The sequence below is a fragment of the Pyricularia pennisetigena genome (genome assembly GCF_004337985.1).
Source record: "Pyricularia pennisetigena strain Br36 chromosome 4 map unlocalized Pyricularia_pennisetigena_Br36_Scf_11, whole genome shotgun sequence".
Taxonomy (NCBI): domain Eukaryota; kingdom Fungi; phylum Ascomycota; class Sordariomycetes; order Magnaporthales; family Pyriculariaceae; genus Pyricularia; species Pyricularia pennisetigena.
The window spans coordinates 605,728-624,375 of record NW_021940923.1 but is presented as its reverse complement, the minus strand read 5'-3'; the positions used below and the strand labels follow the sequence as shown (position 1 = coordinate 624,375).

Here is an 18,648-nt window from a genome sequence, read left to right as displayed (position 1 = left end):
GACCGAATCGTCCTTTTTATTATCCTTTTCCGAAATGGGTATGCAGGGTTTTTTTAACGAATCGAATATAAATTTATCGTAATCGAAGCCAAAATGGATAAATAAAAAAACGGAATAACGACCGCCAAAAGGTCGGCGTTATTATTACCAAAAATGCTTTTTTTAAACGGCTTATTGGTTTCCCGGCGTTTAATAACCCAGGAGCTAAAATCCTTTACTGGGGCCCCGATAACCCGCGCGGTCGCGGTTTCGTTGTAAAATCCATCACTGTTTTTAATCCATTTTCTTAATTTAACCACAAACCCCTAATTTATGGTAACAAAATCGAAATAAGGCAAATATGTACAATTAATATAATTAGCAAACGTATTACAGCCACTATTTTAATCCTAGTATTAATAATTAACATAAACTGAACCTAACGTTAAAATAAAAACTAACGTTTTTTCGACCAAATCCTGTTCGTTAAACTGTTTAGGAATATTTAATACGAACATTAAAATTAGGCGAAAATAAAATTTGTTTATGCGGCGCGTTTTGTTAAAATAAAAGGTATTAAAATATTGGGGGGGTTTTGTTATCCAAACGAAACAATTAAATGGCCAGGAAAATATAATTACCATTATTTTATACGCCAGGAATTGTTTAACAATTGGTAATTGGATAATTTTGGGGAAACGTATACGCGTAATATATTTAAATAACATTTACCATATATTAGCAACGGTCGAAAAAATAGAAAAAGGGGCACTAATTTTCCGGAATATGCGATTTTTTACCTAATCGAAAAAAGTATTTCGTATTTCGAAAATGCGCCAAATAATAGGTTTATTTTAGCCCAACCGAATTAAACGCCCACAAATTTGCAATTATATATTGGCGTGCCACATGAAGGGGTTAATAATGCCAATATAATAATTGGGGTGCAAATTAAAACCAGCGTTGGAAATGTTAATATTTAAAATATAAACGTTAAAATTAGAATTGGAATCGGTAAAATCGGAAACGGTTTTATCGCGTTCGGTTTGGGATAAATTTAATCGGATAATAATTACACCGAAATTGGTCTTTTCCAAAATAAAAACAATAGAACTAAAAAAATTAGCAGGTATATTAAAAATTGTAACAATTGTCATAAAAATGGAAAAATAAACAATTATTATAATATTTATTACAATCCAAAAATAATAAAAATTATAATAATTGTTATAATAATTGTGGGGAAGGAAAGCGATTGTAGTCATTATTACTGTATAACTAATTTACGCTTAAATGCAAGGATTGGGCGTTATAACCAGGACGCGTTAACCCTTTTTTTTCTTTTATGCAAATCTCGACCACGCGGGTAATAAATGGCGATTCGTTTAATATAAAATGGACCATTTTAACCCTGCCCGACGGAGGTAACGTTTTAAAGTTAGTGCAGGCTTTCGAATCAACCCAATTAAAGGGACCGTCGCCGTTATATTAAATTAAAACGTCCACAATTACCGATCCAAAACGGGTTTTTTTTCTGTAAATCTTTTTTAAAATTTTGTGGGACGTTACGGTGTTTGGTTTTAAAATCCATTTTTTTTAACGCCAGCATTTTACTTAATTCCGCCGAATTAAAGTCCCGGGTATCGTTATCGGCGTAAATTATTAACCAAAAAAAGTAGTTAATTACCAAAAATTGCAGCAAACGGATAAAACCCATATTAAAAAAAAACCGAGGTTTGGCGGTTACCAGCTGCGGTATCCGCATTAATGGGAATTCCTAATAAAACGGGATTAATATCGTCGGTATTTTCGCCCACGAAAGTGGTAATAATATTTTTAAAAATTGTTTCGGTATTCGTTATGACGTTTTCAAAACGGTGGCCAAATTGGAGTTTTTTAATAATAATATTATAAGGCGAATACGTTTACGGGGATAAATAATTATACCGTTGGGTAAAATAAATCCGGTGTCCAAACCCCTGCGTACCGTAAGTACGTTTATATATTTAAAAACTATTAACGATTTTTCGTCTAATATAATAATAGGAATTGTAAAATTTAAAAGTCGAGGGTAAAATAACCACCATTTCCAACCAATCGATTCGAATTTTTGCAGGGAGGTTTCGGTATTTTTATCGATACTAAAAACGACGAATAACCATTATTTTCCCAAATATAATCGACCGTAAATATATTTTCCTAAAATAAACTTTTAGGTCGGGCGAAAAAAATCGCAATTTTATCCTAAACCAGGGCATTAAAACCAATAATATTTTTAATTTTGTTAATAGTCGGCGTGGCAATGGTTATACCCCGATTAATGCAAAAAATAAGGCGAAATGCGCGGTATGTTATCGATTCGCGGTAACGGAAGCATTAAATTTCGTTTCCAATTATACGTTAAAAAAAAGTACCAAATAATAAATATATAACTAAACGCCGGATATTTTTGGTATTTTCACCCGTGGAAAAATTGGGTTTCCGAACGTTTCTGCATAAACGGTTCCTAAAGAGCTTATTTAATTAAAACAAATATATTAATATAACGAAATTAGAATAATTATTATAAAAAACATTTATTGGAAATTATTTTTAATATCGGAATTATCGTTAAAATTGTCGACGTCGGGAGGGCGCTGCTAAGGATTGGAATCGATAACCTTATCCATACATTATAGGTTAAACACCTTTTCCGCGTTATAAATTTCGTCCAATTGCTTAATTTTTCGGATTAGAAATGTCGAATAAAAAATAATAATAACCGTACCCGCAGATTTGGGATTAAATTTGCGGGCGGCGAATTTGGTTAAAATATCTTAAAATTGCGCCTGGGTAAAAATAACAGCCGCTCGCGGGGCATTGGCAGCGTATAACTCGGTTAAATTATAATAGCATTTAACGTCGAGGGTTGGGAAATTGGTTATTATTTTTTTAAATGTTTGCGAAACAAGGCTGGTTGGGACGAAAATTAAGGTGGGAAAACATCCGTCGGTATTTTGGATAAATCGGTCGTATTAATAACGAATATACCATATATAAATCGCCGTAAAATAAATAATCGTTTTTCCTGTACCCATTTTATTGGTTAATAACCAATTTTTAAAAGCTAATTGCTCCAGCTTTAGTAAAATATGGGCATTTAAATAGTCTCAGGGCTCATCCCTGAAGCCCAAAGCTCCACAATTAATCCACTTCGTTCGCTTCGCTCCACTTCGTGGCTCAATTGCGGCTTTGCAATGTACCTGTGGGTCCATCCAAAGAACGCTTTGGTTCAGGTCTGAGGACAATTTGTCGATTTTCGCCGTTTATGGCGGTATTTTTGGCTTTTTTTTAACCGAAACTCCTTCATTATTCCACAACCATATATAATATTGAAAATATAAAATATCGTTGAAAATAGCGTTTAATACCGCTATTAGCAGCGATTCGATTGATTTTTATATCTGTTATAATGGCCGAATTGGATACCACCTGCCCTTAATCCGTTCATGGCGGTACTGTTTTTTCGATTTTTTTTTCGATTTTCGATTTTTTTTAATATTATTTTTGATTTTTGACCAAATTTTATAGATTTTGCACGTGGAGGGTCGTATATATGTATATATCGTTATGAGAAATTTTGGTGCTTATACCAGATTATATAAGCAGTTAAATAGGCGAATAGGCAAAATATATATTTTTTTATATATAATTTACGATCGAAATTCGTTTATATTTTTACCAGTTTTAACGATAATAAAACCAAAACTTCAGAGATTCGATTACGTATATAAACAAACGTCCAAATCCCGTCTCACTTATATTATCGGTTTTGAAAACCGTTTTATAAAAAGAAATGCTAAATGTGTATTTTATCAATTCTTTTGCTTTATTTAATTAATTTTATATTATTTTTGTTTTGCAGCCAAATTTCGTGGTTTTTGCACGTGGGGGGTGGTATATATATATCTAGTATAATATCACATTTTTGTACATATATCTAATTATATAAGCCGTTAAATATGCGGATAGGTAAAGTATATCCAATTTTATATATATTTTACCATCGAAATGCTTTTACATTTTTACCAATTTTAACATTAATAAAACCAAAATTTGAAAAAGTGAATTATATATATAAATAAACGTTAACGTAAAACCCGATTGGCAATACCGGCCCTTTTTATTTTTTTTATAAAAAACAATGTTAAATTTGTGTTTTTTTTGTATTTTTTGCTTTATTTAATTGAATAAAATTTATAAAAAAAGAACTTATATAAAATTTATTAACAAATCGATTAAAGAATATATTAAGTAAAAATATTTTCATTTTACCAATATTTGCGTAAATTATTTAATTTTTTAACAAATTGTTAATTTATATAAGAATATTAATAAAACTTTTATTTTAATCGATAATTGCATGCACTTTGCAGTATTAGGTCTACTAAGGTATAAAAACTGCAAACTAAACTAAAATGAATATTGCATACCATTTTTTAAAACAAGAATTAAATATAATAAAAAATTACAAATTTTATTTAATATTTTAATATCTTTCCAAATACAGTGGCTATAAAGACGCGGCCGGCATTCAAGTACTTAGCAAACTCCAATAAATCTAACGCTAATTACTATATATTTTTATAATTTTTATTTATTTTTTTATACGAATATTCAATTGCATGCTGTAGGTACACTATTTTCTTTTACCATTATAATGCGAATATTTTGTATATACCCACTATACACAGCAAAATACCACAAATTATCCTTATATTAATAAAATAATTATTAGCGATATCGCAACATTAGGTATATTATTAATAATACCGTTATAAACGGCTAAATGCGACAAATTATCGTTGGTGGTACCGCCATGAACGGCGAAATGCGACAAAATGTCCTCAGACTAGAACGAGCGCGATCTTTTCGGCCAATGTAATTGGTCGAAAAGCCATGTGGCTGAAAGGTACATGGAGCGATCGGTCCCCACTGCGAAGCAGGGGGGTCTAGTCTGAGCACTGAGACTACACTTAACGTGCGGTCGCAGGGCCTTTATAAGGCCTGTTCTTAACATTATAAAATATAAAAATGGGTAAAAACCAAATTGTAATAGCTATTATATTATAATAGTAATTGTTTGGTATTACCGCAAAAAATTGTAATAATTGTTACAATATAATAAATAGCAGGAAATATTAATGCAAAAATTGTAACAGCTGTCGCAATCCAATAAAAAAAAATATTAACCTATTATATTGATATGTTATATTAATGCATTTGTCGTTTTGTAATTAAATACGATTATTACCTCGTTTGTATTCGACGAATTATTATTAAAATGGTATGCTAAAATCTGGTTATTAACGCGTGTTTTTGCTGCGGCGACGCTAGTAAAAAATCAAAGGCGTTTAAGGGTTTGGGCGATTAAGGTTTTATTCGTATTGCGGAAAATGTTATTTCCGCGACCGAATTAGGCGGGGGGGTTAATATTATTATTAATTTTAAGGCAGTTAATATAATTTAAATGGGGTATAATGCGAATTATTTTAGCAGTATTGGTGTTTTTTACCTTGCGCTAAATTGTAATGGTTATCGCCGATACGGATTGGTTTTTACCCAATTAAAAATCCTTTTATAACGGGACGGGCAGGTGATCCAGGAAATCCGTATTTTTATAAGATGGAAAATAATATTTGGGTTATACGAAATTTATTAATCCATTATTTGGCGTCGAATCGGGTTTGGGTTACGTCCGCGATACCGAAATGAGGTTGGTTTTAATTGGACGAACGGTGGTGGTTTTAAATATACGGGTTACCGGCGGCCTATTTAATGGCGCGGGTGCCGGGTTAATAATAATTTCCGGTTATAGTGCAGGGGGCCGGTTTTTGGGGTTTTTTGGTGGTGGAGGTAATGCGTTGGCAGGTGGTTTAAAAAATGCCAAGGGAATCCGCAATTAGCGGTTATCGAAATTTTGGGCAAGTTTGTTATAGTCGTCGTCCATATTAGTATTATTATCGTTTTCGTTAACGGACGCGGGGGTAAATTAATTATCGCCGGCGTCTATATCGGTATTATTTCCATTTTTATCGACGGGGGCGGGGGCAAATTCGTTGTCGCCGGAATTTATATCGGTATTATTTTATTTATTATTATTATTATTATTATTAGGAATAGGGGGAACGTTTAGCGGGATTCCAATTGCATTTAAATAACCCTGTAATGTAAATCGGTTTAAGCGTGTAAAATTTAATTTTAAAACGGTTGCAATATCCGCGTCGTAATTTTGCAAATTTTTAAAATATTGGTTAATTTTTTTTATCCGGGTTGTTTTTTGCGGTATGGTTATTAGGTTGGTAAATAATTTAATATTAATGGGTATATGTTTTAAGGCAAACTTGGCGGTGGTTTGGGCAGTGGTTTTGCCTTTTTGGCGATTTTTGGGAATTATAATGACCAACGACCGTAATTATAACAATTGTTACGTTTTTTGGCGAATTAAAGCAATTATTGTAATTATTATTATAATAAGGTTAATTAAATTGCCCCGGACCTAACCGGGTGGGGGTACCCTTACGATGCAGGGGCGCTAATTATAATTTACCCTCGCTACGATTGGGATTAATCCCTATTTGGGTAGATAGGGTATAAATAATTTTGTCCAATTAACAATGTTTTAGTTGAATTTTTTAACGAATATGTTTGCAATATTTGCTGGGGCAATTTTGCGATTATAATAGTTATTACGTTTGTTAATATAGAATTAAACATTGGTTTAATCGTTACAATTTCGTAATAATCGTTATAAAAAAAATTGGCGGCCGGGAAAAAGTTTTTTATTGTAAAAAAAAGAAAAAAGCTAATAAAGAAAAAAAGGAGGTATTTACAATTGGATTTACGTATGGGTTTATTTGCTTATAAAATAAGGTTAAAATGGAAACGCCAAAATTTCCGGAATTTAACCGTAATAATTGTCACAATTCGCAATATCGAACCCTTTTATTTTTAATCGGGGCGCCGTTACGCCGTACCAACCTATATATAATCCACACTTTTAATTTGCGTAATAATTATTATAATTTAATATTTGGTTTTTTTATTTAAATTGTTAATTGGGGATTTCAATATTTAATAATTGTATATTTTAAACTCTTTAATAATCCTTTACTTTTAGTTATTCCGATTCGGCGTCGTTTTTTTCGTCGGTCGACCCGTTTATAATGTGAGGAGGTTACGAGATAGAATAAGCTTAATCTTGAACGCGGGGAAAGGTGGATCACGTATAAGGCTAATGGAACGTTAAAATGGCAGATAACCGTCTGCTAGCGGGTAATAGAGATGATATATTGTTGTTGCACAATCGATTCGTTGAATCGTTGAATCGATGAAGGTTATGAAGGTGATGAATCTAAGGCTAAGTTATGAATTACGTGTTCGAATCCGTAGGTGCAGATCTTCGATCCGGATGTCCGGAATGCGGGGTCACGTCACATGATTTGGCCTTATTCATGTGACTAACCTGCCGACCTATTGAGCCTAACGGCCTATTGTGCTTATGCATGCACAGAAAATCTGCGACCACAACGGGATTCGAACCCACGCACTTCAACGTATATATAATATAGATTATGGTACGTGCATTATACCACTAAGCTAGATTAAATATGACGTAGTTGTTTTGTTGTTGAAACTATGAACAAAGACGTAAGATATAAAGCTTTGTGTGTATGAACGCGTATACGTTTTATTTGTTATTTATTTATTTATTCGATGCAGGGTGACTAATAAAATTAGCCCGTGCTAGCCGTTATAAGATAATGCAGAGTAGCTAATATAATGAGCCCTGCGCTAGCCATGTTCACATATAATCCAAAATACGTTATTTAATTTAATTAGGATTTGGTTTTAATTGCCCTTAAGCTTTTGGGTTACAAAATTATAGGCGTTATCATGTTGGATATTTATGCAACCGTTAACACTAACCAGCATTTTAACCTATAGTTTTAATACCGTTTAATTCGTTCGTCGGCGTTTATTGGTTTATTTTCCCTTATAATTATTAATTATATTAATTATACCCCAAAATATTACCGTATTTTAATTCCGCCGCCTTTTTTTATTTTTAGTGCAAATATAAGGCGTAATCTCGTATCCCATTTTCGTATATTATTGGGAGTTAAACGGCGAAATAATCGCTATATTGTTTAAACCATTTACTTAAGTGTAAATCCGGAATATTTTCCAGCAAATCGTTTTTCGTCCATTCCCGGTTATAGGAATGGACGAGCATTTTGGCGATATTATAGGTTATTGGTTTGGGTAATACCAACTGGGATAATAAATCGTATAACCGCCGCGGGTTTGGGAAAAAGATGGTTATTGCAAAATAAATACCCCATTTATCCAATTGTTTAAACATATAATTTTTTTTGGAATTTTTTTTGGGTATTTTAATTAGCGGTTTTTTGGGGGGCAATGGTGGTAAAACTCCAATTTGGTGGACGTAGACGTTATAATAATTTTTAGGTTAGTTTATTGTAAAAAATGGATTCGTTTCCTGTATAAAATTTAAAATGGTTCGTCGAAAATATTTAACGTTGGCGAAAATTTGTATATTTGGCGCCTCCTTTTTTAATTTTTTCCTGTTTATTATTTCCTATTATATCCAATAGGGCGGAACGCGTGGTTCGAATATACCCAAAAGGCCGGTTTATTATAATTCCGACGTTTTTGCCGGGTTATTATCGTTAAAATTAAATTTAAAAATACGTAAAAAACTAATGGGGAATAACCGCGTTAATAAATACGTTAAAATATTTAAATCGGTAGTTTGTAAATCTTTAGCGTTTCCTCGTAATACCGCGGGTTATTTGGTTAATTTGCTTAATAATTTTGGTCTAATTAATTTATATTTGGCGATGGACCCCTGCGTATCGAAATACTAATAAGGCGTAAAAAATATACGGTTTTTTTGCGGTTTGGCCCGCGTGCGGTTGGTCTGAATTTTTACTATAAATTTGCGGGGTCGTTTAATATTAACGCGCCCCATTGCATTACGCGTTCCATATTAAGTATATCCATACCTATATTTAAAAATAAAATGGAAAATATAATGCGAATTTTAAAATCCGGTTTGGAAAATTTTGCGTATATTTTAGTTTTATCGATTTTAAATATAAATGCATTATACCGGATAATTATATCGGTAGCGTTTCGTTCGGTAAATTTCTTGGATACGAGGATTTTTATTAAAAATTGGCGTATTTAAATAATGCGGTTCCTGGCGTCCATATATATAATAATTCTGGGAATACGGGAGGCGGATAATAATATAATATTCCCTATTAGGAATAGGAGGCGACGGTAATCGTTAATTAGGGTTTTGCGTTTCAAATATTATATTTTAATCGTAATTTCGGGTCGGTCGAAAGGCGTTTTAATGAAACGGATTATTTTTTTATAATATAATTGGTTAAAAACGTAAATTTTAATTTTTGCTGTAAAAATTGCGGTGTACCCGAATATAAATACGTTTACTGGTATAATTACCCGGACCAAACGCAATATGGAAAACGATTTTTTAAAATCTTTCCACTGTAAAATTATATAAAATTTATTAATAATAAATAATGCGATACGTTAATGGAATATAAAGTTTCGAAAAAATTTAAAAAATCGGTAACCGGTAATTTGTTCCGGGTTTTGGAAAATATACGTATATTTACAAACGGTTTGCGGGTTCCAAAAAAAGTTATATTATATAAAATTAGTTTTGGTAATAAAAAATGTATATTTATATTTACGTTTAAAATGGATTAATCGATTAATTTGGGGTTCGCCGTGGGATAACGTTATATATTGCGCAATTGTTTTTACTTTAATTTATTTAATGGAATTATTTGGATAATAATGGTATTATTGCGAATAATTAATGTAATTTGCAATATTATATTTTTCCCGTACCCGGTTTTTACCAGTAAAATAACCTTTTTTATATTATATAAAACCCGGTATATACACTTTATTTGGTTATAATATGGGATTCGTGCAGGAACATTAAGGGGTTTGTAAATATTCAAAAACTATATGGTAATTAAGGAAACGAATTTATATTGTAAATTTATATTTTTAAAAGTTTTGGTTTTGGCGTATAATTCCGGGAAAAAGTGCACGTTGGGGGAAATATTTGCCGCCGCGTTTGCGGGATTGCAACCGAAAAAAAAGCGTCGATTTGCTGGGAAAACGAGGAATATATAAACGTATTTCCAAATATTATAAATATACGATTTGGTAAAAGATATACGTAAATTTGCGGGAATTATAATTTTTTTATAATCGGATAAATAACGTAAAATATAATATTAACGCTATACGAATTGCTAAAATATTAATATTGCGTTTTTTATAATAAAATCTATATGTTAAAATTCCTTTTAATAAAACAATTTTCCATATATAAATTTTAAATACTAATACCTGGTATTGAGAAAATAAAAAATAAATATCGATGGGGTTAATGGGCTGGGTATAGGATACCGCTATAAACGGATTAAAAGCGGCCTATATTAAGTTTCTAATTAAAGGAATATGCTAAAAAAATTTCAATTTTATATAAAAAACCTATTAATTCCTATTTTTAACAATGTATTTTTTTTTTAATATTTTATGTGGTTATCGAATAATATGGGAGTATTTGTCGGCAAATTGACGAAAATACCGCCATAAGCGGCGAAAATCGACAAATTGTCCTCAGACCTAAACCAAAGCGTTTTTTGGATGGACCCACAGGTATATTGCAAAGCCGCAATTGAGCCACGAAGTGGAGCGAAGCGAACGAAGTGGATCAATTGCGGAGCTCTGGGCTTCAGGGATGAGCCCTGAGACTACTCTTTGAGGGGGCCCACAACACACAGCCCCCAAGTATTCTGTTTTCCAACGAGTCGCAACAATAACACTACCCGCAAAAACATGATTAAGGAGAGGACGTCGGATTCAAGCTATAGACGACTAGCTAATCGACTTGACCAGATCCCATAAAGGCTGACCCAGTCCATACCCAAATACCATCTTATTAACAGCTGTCAAGTAGATACATTCAAGGTAGTGACGGGGAGATGTTTGTTCTTTGCAATACTTTTTCCACAACTTTTTTTTTGGTCCCTTTTTTTTCCCCCAGGGAAAAAAAACTTTTGTTTTGGTTGAAAAAAAAAGTCAAACCAAACCCAGCAAACCAGATAAAAACCCCAAAAACTAACACAATATTATTCCAACAATTCCCAAGGTGAGCCACCCCCAGCTTGGATGAACCCATTTGCTTATTTGGCAACACCAATGTAGGCAAAGCAGCGCTTGAATGCCTCGGCCTCGAGGGCAAACAGACCGCCGTGGTCGAGCAGGGCAGCCGGGGTCCAGAAGTCGGTCTCGACGCGTGAGACGAGGCCCGGGTAGCTGCTCAGACCCTGGGGCTCGGAGACGCCCCACGGGTTGCGCAGGACCATGTACTGGCGGCCGCCGAGGATGGCGTAGCCCAGGACGGAGTAGGCATGGTTGGCGACGATGTTGGCGCCGCGGAACTGGTCGCCGGTGGCGTAGGTGAAGGCGGTCATGGGGTTGATGGTCTTGAAGTTGACGCAGTTGTGGCGCACCAGGCCGACGAGGTCGGTGGCGTTGTGCCTCTCGCACTGGTAGTACATGGGCTCGCGGCCGTTGATCTGGGCCATGGCCTTGATGGGGTCGCCGCAGTGCGTCTGCGTGATGTCGGGCTGGTCGCTGTCGGTGCCCGTGATCCACTTGGCAAAGGCCTTCTCGTACAGCGACGGCCAGATGTCGGCCCCGTCCGACGCGCGGCAGTAGAGCGGCTCGTTGTTGGAGTTGTTCATGGGGATCTCGTAGTTGACGTCCACCACCTGCGTCGTGTTGTTGTTGTCGCCGCCCTTGTCGTGGAACTTGATGCTCAGCACCCGCCTCTCGCCCTCGCCCTCGCGCTCCTCGTCCTCGCTGCTGTCCGGCCGCCTGCCGCAACCGCCACCGCCACCGCCCCTTCGTCGGCGGTGCTGTTCGCTGCCGTACAGGCGCGTGTCGCGGTTGATGGAGCATGGGTCCGCCCAGTAGACGGAGAAGAGCGCGGCGATGAGCCAGCTGTTGGTGCTGCAGCCCTGCTGCGGGTCGTCGAAGCGGTTGTATGACGTGAACGGCCTGGTGTTGGCCGTGATCTGGCCCAGGGCGTTCATGTTGTACTCCCTGCCGATGCGGAACATGTTGACGTCCTCGACCAGCCTGCGGTTGAAGATCTGGAAGAAGTAGTCGTACATGTCGCGCCACGATCCGTTGGGTGGCGTCCAACGGCCTCCCCTGTGGCCGCCGTGGTGTCGGCGGAAGGGGGTGACGAGGTCGTTGATGGACCGCGTCACGTCCCTGTTGGTCACGGTCCGCCCGAGCTGGTGCGCGTGCAGCACCAGCCTGAGCTTGCCGTTCTGCAGCCTCGCCACCTTGACCTTGATGTTCTCGACGTCCTGGATCCCGACGCGCTCGAGGTCCTTGATGCGGTGGACGCGCGACAGGTCGGGCGTGACGAGGTCCCTCTCGTCGATGATCTTCATGTCGTTCTGCGAGAAGCGCTCGGCCTTGCGCTCCCTCTCGTTGAGCCTGAGGCCCGCGTACAGCAGCGAGTGGTGCTTCATGTCGAAGAGCTCGTCGTAGTCGGTCTGGAGCACGTTGGCCATGAGCTCCGTCACCTGCGTGTTGTACTTGTCGATGCGCCGGCCGAGCATGGCCTCGACGATGGCGTAGGGGTTGGCCGCCCCGACGCAGACGTTCCTGGGCGGGTGGTCCGGGCGGGGCCCACGGCCCTCGTTCATCTCCGTCTCCTCGTCGTTGTGCTCTTCGCGGCGGGGGAGGTCGACGAGATCCTCATACTCGCGCTCCGTCGCCGTCGAAGCCTCTCCGCTGCGGACCTGGCTGCCCATGATGGCCGAGACGAGCGCATAAGGGTCGATCGAGACCTGGCGGCCAGAGGACTCGGGGAAGCGGCTCATGTCACCCATTTTGGTTGGTGGAGGAAGGAAGCTGCGAAGCTTTTTTTTTTTTCTTTTTTTATAAGGGGGAGTGACCTTGGGGTTGTCTGTCCCAAAGTCGAAGAGAAGTAAATTTGTGTTAAGGTTGTGAAAGAGTCAAACTACTGTTGTTCGTTTGACCGTTGGATGAGTGCTGGTGTGATACAAAAAGACGTGCTGGATTCGATGGCGTGATCGACCCCTTTAAATAGTCGAATCTTCAAGGGCCAAGACGCCATGTCCTCCACCCATCTTTCGTCTTCGCCTTGAAGAGCCAAGACTAAGCTCCGTCCATTCCTCTAGACGCATGGGGCTTCCCCATCCTCCGCACGTCCAAGTGGGCTCACCGATCCATGCCGTAAGGAAAGTATCCTGCCCAACTCAGACGGGTTGCCACGGCCGTAACGGATCGCGTCTGGGCATGTTCCGAACATGATCGCCACAGTGAGTTTTCCATACTGTTGGTCCCTTGTTTATTTGCTCGTATCACTACGCCCTGATCGGGAGGGGAACCCGGTGGAAGCAAAGACAAAAAGAAAAAAGAAAAAAGCCAAAGCGGTTCGAGACCGAAGATGCACTCACTCTTGCACTGTGATGTCAAAAGAGCGAACGAGGAGAATTCCACCAGAGTATCCTGCAGCGTTCGGGCGGCGCGGTTTCGATTTCATTGGACCGTTGCGGCTTCATCCAGACAGCCCAGATCCCGCCCCCCCCTCCGGCAGCAAATCGGAACGCGAGGTAGTGAGGAGGCAGTATTTGTTGGGATTTTTTTTCTTTTTTTCAAAGCTCTGCTTTTGTTTGCTGTACGTGTATGAGCGGGGGAGCCATTTGTCCATTCTTTTTGGGTTCTTCCAATGCTTACACAAGAGAAAACCTTGCGTGGTTTGCATTATTGTACACATGTTGCACAGCATTGCACTCCGGGTCTGGACTGCTTGTCAACGACGGAACCAAAAGGAATGCAGAAACTGAAAAAAAAAAACCTTGTTTTTCACACATGGCAAAAGACCCCTTTTTGCTGCACTGTCAAAGCGACCTGCATCGGGAAACCCACGCAGCTTTCCTTTTTAGTTGTTTTTATGGGTAACGTCCTGCATGATGTGCATGTTTGGCGCCGGCAAGCGCCCAAAGCTCGACAGACGGAAAAGGTACCTGCGTCAAGCAAAAAAAAAACCAAAAAAAAAACCCTTTTTGCCGTGTAAGGTAAGCACACCGCTTTGTCTGAGGGGTTTTCCCGAACCGTCAATGACAAACATGGGACCACATCGGCAGCGAAAACTAGATGAGTCCAAGCTCCTGAAGCTTCTCCGCATTCCGGAAAGGGTCCCTCAGGTTCCAGACTTTAAGTACAAACGCAAAGGCCGCCGAACCGGAGCAAGGAAACCAGAGAAGATATTGGGGAACGAACACTGTGTGTCTTCGATATGAGATATAGTTCGTAAGCGTCCCAACAAAAACTTGACAGTATTATGGCTAGATGCGTGAAGGATCACCGCAGGACTAGACTCGGCTACCTATGCTCTGTTTATTTTTCACTACTTGACGCTTCGCTACTTTCGCTGTTCGTCTATACTAAACCCTATATGCCAAGACAAAAACACCTTCAAGTCCCCCGCGTGAGGAGAAGATGGTTACTCTAAGTCGTGCCATGACATCAGCACTGTCACTTCAAGATCTCGGCTTGGCAGCCCATGAAAAGACAAGACCGCGAACCCATCGCTGTCAGAAAGAACCGAGTTTCCCATCCCTATTGGAGCACAGCCCCAATGGGCAGTCTTGGCTTTCTTTTTTTTTTTTTTTTTTGTCTGTCAGAGAGAGGAGTTGACACACCAAAAGATTAGCGGGATCTCTTCCCCGCCTGCAAGCCTCAAACTAAAATGTTTTTTTCTTGAGATGATTTGAACTGCAACGTCTTTGAATTTTTCTTTTTTTGCGTCTTCCCCGCTCTTTGCTTATGGTATAGTATTTCCGCAATTGTGCAGGAACGAAAAACAAAAAAAAAAAAAAAAAAACACTGCTTCCCCAGACCGCCCGTCAAGTCCGTCATCCCTTTAGTCCCCGTTCCCTCTCTTCAAAGCCGAGCGTATGCGCCGTCTCAAACTATACGGCCCTACAAGGCGCAGCCATTTTGTTTCTTCCCCCGCACGGGAAGCTTGGATGAATTTACAAGACTGCGGGGCAAAAAACACCAAGGGCGAATGGGATTCGAGACACTGAGCAAAGGCAAAGGCAAAGGCAAAAAAAAAAAAAAAAATAGGAATACCAAAAGATCTAAAACTCAATTCCTGATCATCGGGCGTCTGAAAAAGAAGAAGGAAAAAAGAAAGAAAACCCTTTCGGCATGCCCATCCCGTTTTTCCCCCACCGCCCGGCCCGGTTGATGCAAAGCATCAGCACATTTTTTTGATTTGCTGCGGAGATTTTTTTTAGATGCTGTGATCTTCTTATTCCTATTCTTTTGTGATGCGTGACCCGTCGGCAGTTTAATCAGCTCGGACTGTCAACAACTTTGTGATTGAACTATTTGAATAATCAAGAAAAGAAAAAAAGAGACACGTTCGCTAGGGGACGAATACGAGAAGAAAGAAGAGAGAAGAAACAAACACTCGCTAGAAACACGTGGGCGCTTTCATGTAAATTCGACAATATCCGATCACGACATGCACCTTGTGCAAAGCAGCTGCTCGAGTCATTGGGTGGGCCTAGTCCGACGGCCTGGGAGGCATCTTTATTTCGCCCCGAACCATAGATATAATGTGGCCGAGTCTTGGCAGTTGGGCTTGTCATCAGCACACCATTCGCGGTGTCCGCAACAACAACAACAACAACGAGGACTTCAGATCATCTCAAGCTTAGACGTGATGCCATACTAACCAATATTCCCCCTCAACCGGAGCTCCACGAGACTCACAAGCTACGAACCTTGGCCGCAGTCATGCCCAGGGAAAAGAAAAAAAAAAAAAAAGAAAAAAGAAAAAAAACGTTCAACTTGGTATCTAAGCTTGCTTCAAAAAGTGATGACAGAACACAGACCCATTCTAGCATGCTAAATCGCACAGGACACTACCCACGTCATCTCTGGCAGTGCATCCCGCTCCTCCTCTCCCCCATCCACAAGAGCACTTCAGACATGGACTGACTTACAAAGACGGAGAACCTCGCTTCTCGACCGTCCGCCCCCCCCAAAAAAAAACACAACTATCCTCACTTTCCACGATCCATTTCGCTCGCCATAACCCCCCGTCGCCCTGACCCGGCGCAGGTTATGCACCAGCACCGTCCGCACCCCGTCCGCGACTGCCGCGACTGCCGCGCCCGCCGACGTTGTCGCGCAGGACATACCAACCCTCGCGGCGGGCCCTGGATCTGTCCTCCGTCTGATGCGGCAGCAGCGGCAGCGGTCTGCTGTAGTGCTTGACGGTGGGCGATGGGGCCGCGGCGACGCGGGGCACGAGCACGTCCTCGTGGGTTTCGACCAGCGGCCTGGGCGTGGACGGCGTGGTGGGTGTCGTGGGCGTGGGCGGCGAGGTGAGCGGCCGCTTCTGCGAGACCATGCTCGAGGTGCGCTTTGGGTGGTGGGGCACCAAGCGGGACGACGCCAGCGTCGACGCGAGGCGGCGGCCTTCCTTGTTGGCCACGTCGCGCACCAGCACCCGCAGCACCGGGATGCTCGACGCCATGATGGTCACGGTCGTCTCGGCGGCCGACCAGCTCGTCAGCCGTCCGACGTCGTCGCCCAGATCTATGCTGGGGTTGTAGAAGGACGTCATGTATCTGGCTTTGACGAAGGCGGTGATGCCGGCGCTGTTTGTTTGTTTGTTTGTTTTTTGTTAGCGGTTGTCTTTTTTTTCTCCTTGGTGTTTAGCGGAAGCGGAAGAAAGAGCAAAAACAAAGCTTCACGTACAATATGCCAATGCTCATCGCGACGGCGACGCCAATCTTTTCCCTCTTGCTTAGATGCTGGTGCGAAGACGTCTTCTTGGTCCACTTGAGCAAGATGGGCCAGGGTAAAATAGACAACAAGATGTCGACCAAGCCGGAATAGACTAATGCACATAGAGCATCACACCACAAAAGAATTAGCTCATTGCCCCCCTTCATTCAGCCTGGCTTCGTACAGCAGAAACAGACCACCATCTTTGTCCACGGAGGGAGTACTGCTTACCGCTCACAATGACCCCAAAGGTAGCGGCGCGGTCCAGGGCGTCATCGTCGCACTTTCCAGGGATCAACGGTCTCCACCTCTTCTCGATAGGGCCGCAGCCTACCCAGAAGAGGGTGGCAGACACGCCGAAGAGGAGGTTGACAGTCACGATGGAGATCAAGACGACGTGGTGCCACCAGCCCTCGGTCATGCGCAGGAGCGTCATGGCAAAGGAAGTCTTGGACCACGCCTGCGCCACGATGCCCGTGGTGAGCGACGACAGCCCCACCAGTGCCACGTCCTCGACGTTTTCGAGGGTGAGTGCAAAGTCTGGCGAGCCCAGCCCCATGTGTATGAGGAGGGTCGTCAGGCCCGCGTTTAGTAGGAGCATTATCTTTTTATTTGGTTGGTTATCATGATCAATGGTCCGTCAGCTAGAGAGTTCTAGCGCTCAATTTTGCGGTTTGCCACAGCACAGTTCAACAACAAAAAAAAAGGCTTGGACCAAAGGAAAGAGGGTTGACGGAACTAACCCATGATGCCGCCAGGACAGCATCTTCCCAGCGGAGTTTGGAGGTGGGATTTTTGCGTTTGCAATACAATCTCAAGCCAAGGAATAGCGCAGACAGGGTGATCATGACCCAAAGGCCAGTTTCCACCTCTCGCACTGCCCTTTCATCAAACCCGGCCGTGGAATTGATGTCGTCCAACAGGGCGAGGCTTTCAAGGTCCGTGTTGCTATACGGGGAGGACTCTGGAAAGGAAAGACCCGTTGTGTTGAGCCGCGTGTGGGGATGACCTTGAACTCGCTGCCGTAACGTCTCGTTGAGAGGCGCCATGGTCTTTTCTTTTCTTTTCTTTTTTTTTTCTCTTTTTTTTTCCCCCGCTGACTAGCAACTTGGTGGTGAACCAAGCGCAAACGGTGGTGGGCTACCACGATGGAGGCGATGGGAGCCGATGCTCAAACAGATATGTAAACCGAATTTCAAGCAGTGGCGCACAGGGCATGACGAAAAGAGGTGCCACAGGAGCTGATACTCCTACGAGATTCCGGAAAGTCCAACACAAAAGAAATCGACATTTCTTTCTCTCCCAAGTCCGCCTGGAGCGGTTGCGAAACAACAAGGCGAGTTAATCGGCCCGTCAACCGCTGCCGACATATAGCAAAGTGGCGCTGGGGCAGACGTCGTTGATCGTTGCTGTCCCAGTCCGGCCCCTGCCAAGATCTGGTGATCGGACGTTGGCGACGTTTGTAAAGATTGGTCATTCACCATGAGGCTCTTCCACACACCTTCATTGACCAACTGCCATATCAGGTTAGTTTTGACCCCATGGCAACCGGAACAAGGTTACTTGGCGGATGTCTCGCTACCAGTATTGGATGCCAAGGATGCTTCTCTCGGTCGACCAGCCAATTTGTCAAGGGATTGGCCAATGTGAAGGCTTACCACAAACAATCACTTGGTCCCCGAAAGCATGACCTTGTTC

General features: G+C 41.1%; 2 protein-coding genes across 2 annotated transcripts; both read right to left on the bottom strand.

Moving 5' to 3' along the window:
* Window positions 1-11,279: 11,279 nt before the first annotated feature.
* Window positions 11,280-13,007, bottom strand: PpBr36_10773 (uncharacterized protein; the record flags this gene model as incomplete). The annotated part of the gene is made up of 1 exon (XM_029897881.1): window positions 11,280-13,007. One exon carries the CDS (start codon window positions 13,005-13,007, stop codon window positions 11,280-11,282), a length of 1,728 nt encoding a protein of 575 aa, XP_029743799.1.
* A 3,272-nt stretch (window positions 13,008-16,279) lies between these two features.
* On the bottom strand, window positions 16,280-17,999 carry PpBr36_10772 (uncharacterized protein; the record flags this gene model as incomplete). Its single annotated transcript, XM_029897880.1, has 4 exons — window positions 16,280-16,820; window positions 16,921-17,062; window positions 17,182-17,554; window positions 17,694-17,999. 4 exons carry the CDS (start codon window positions 17,997-17,999, stop codon window positions 16,280-16,282), a joined length of 1,362 nt encoding a protein of 453 aa, XP_029743754.1.
* Window positions 18,000-18,648: the final 649 nt, after the last annotated feature.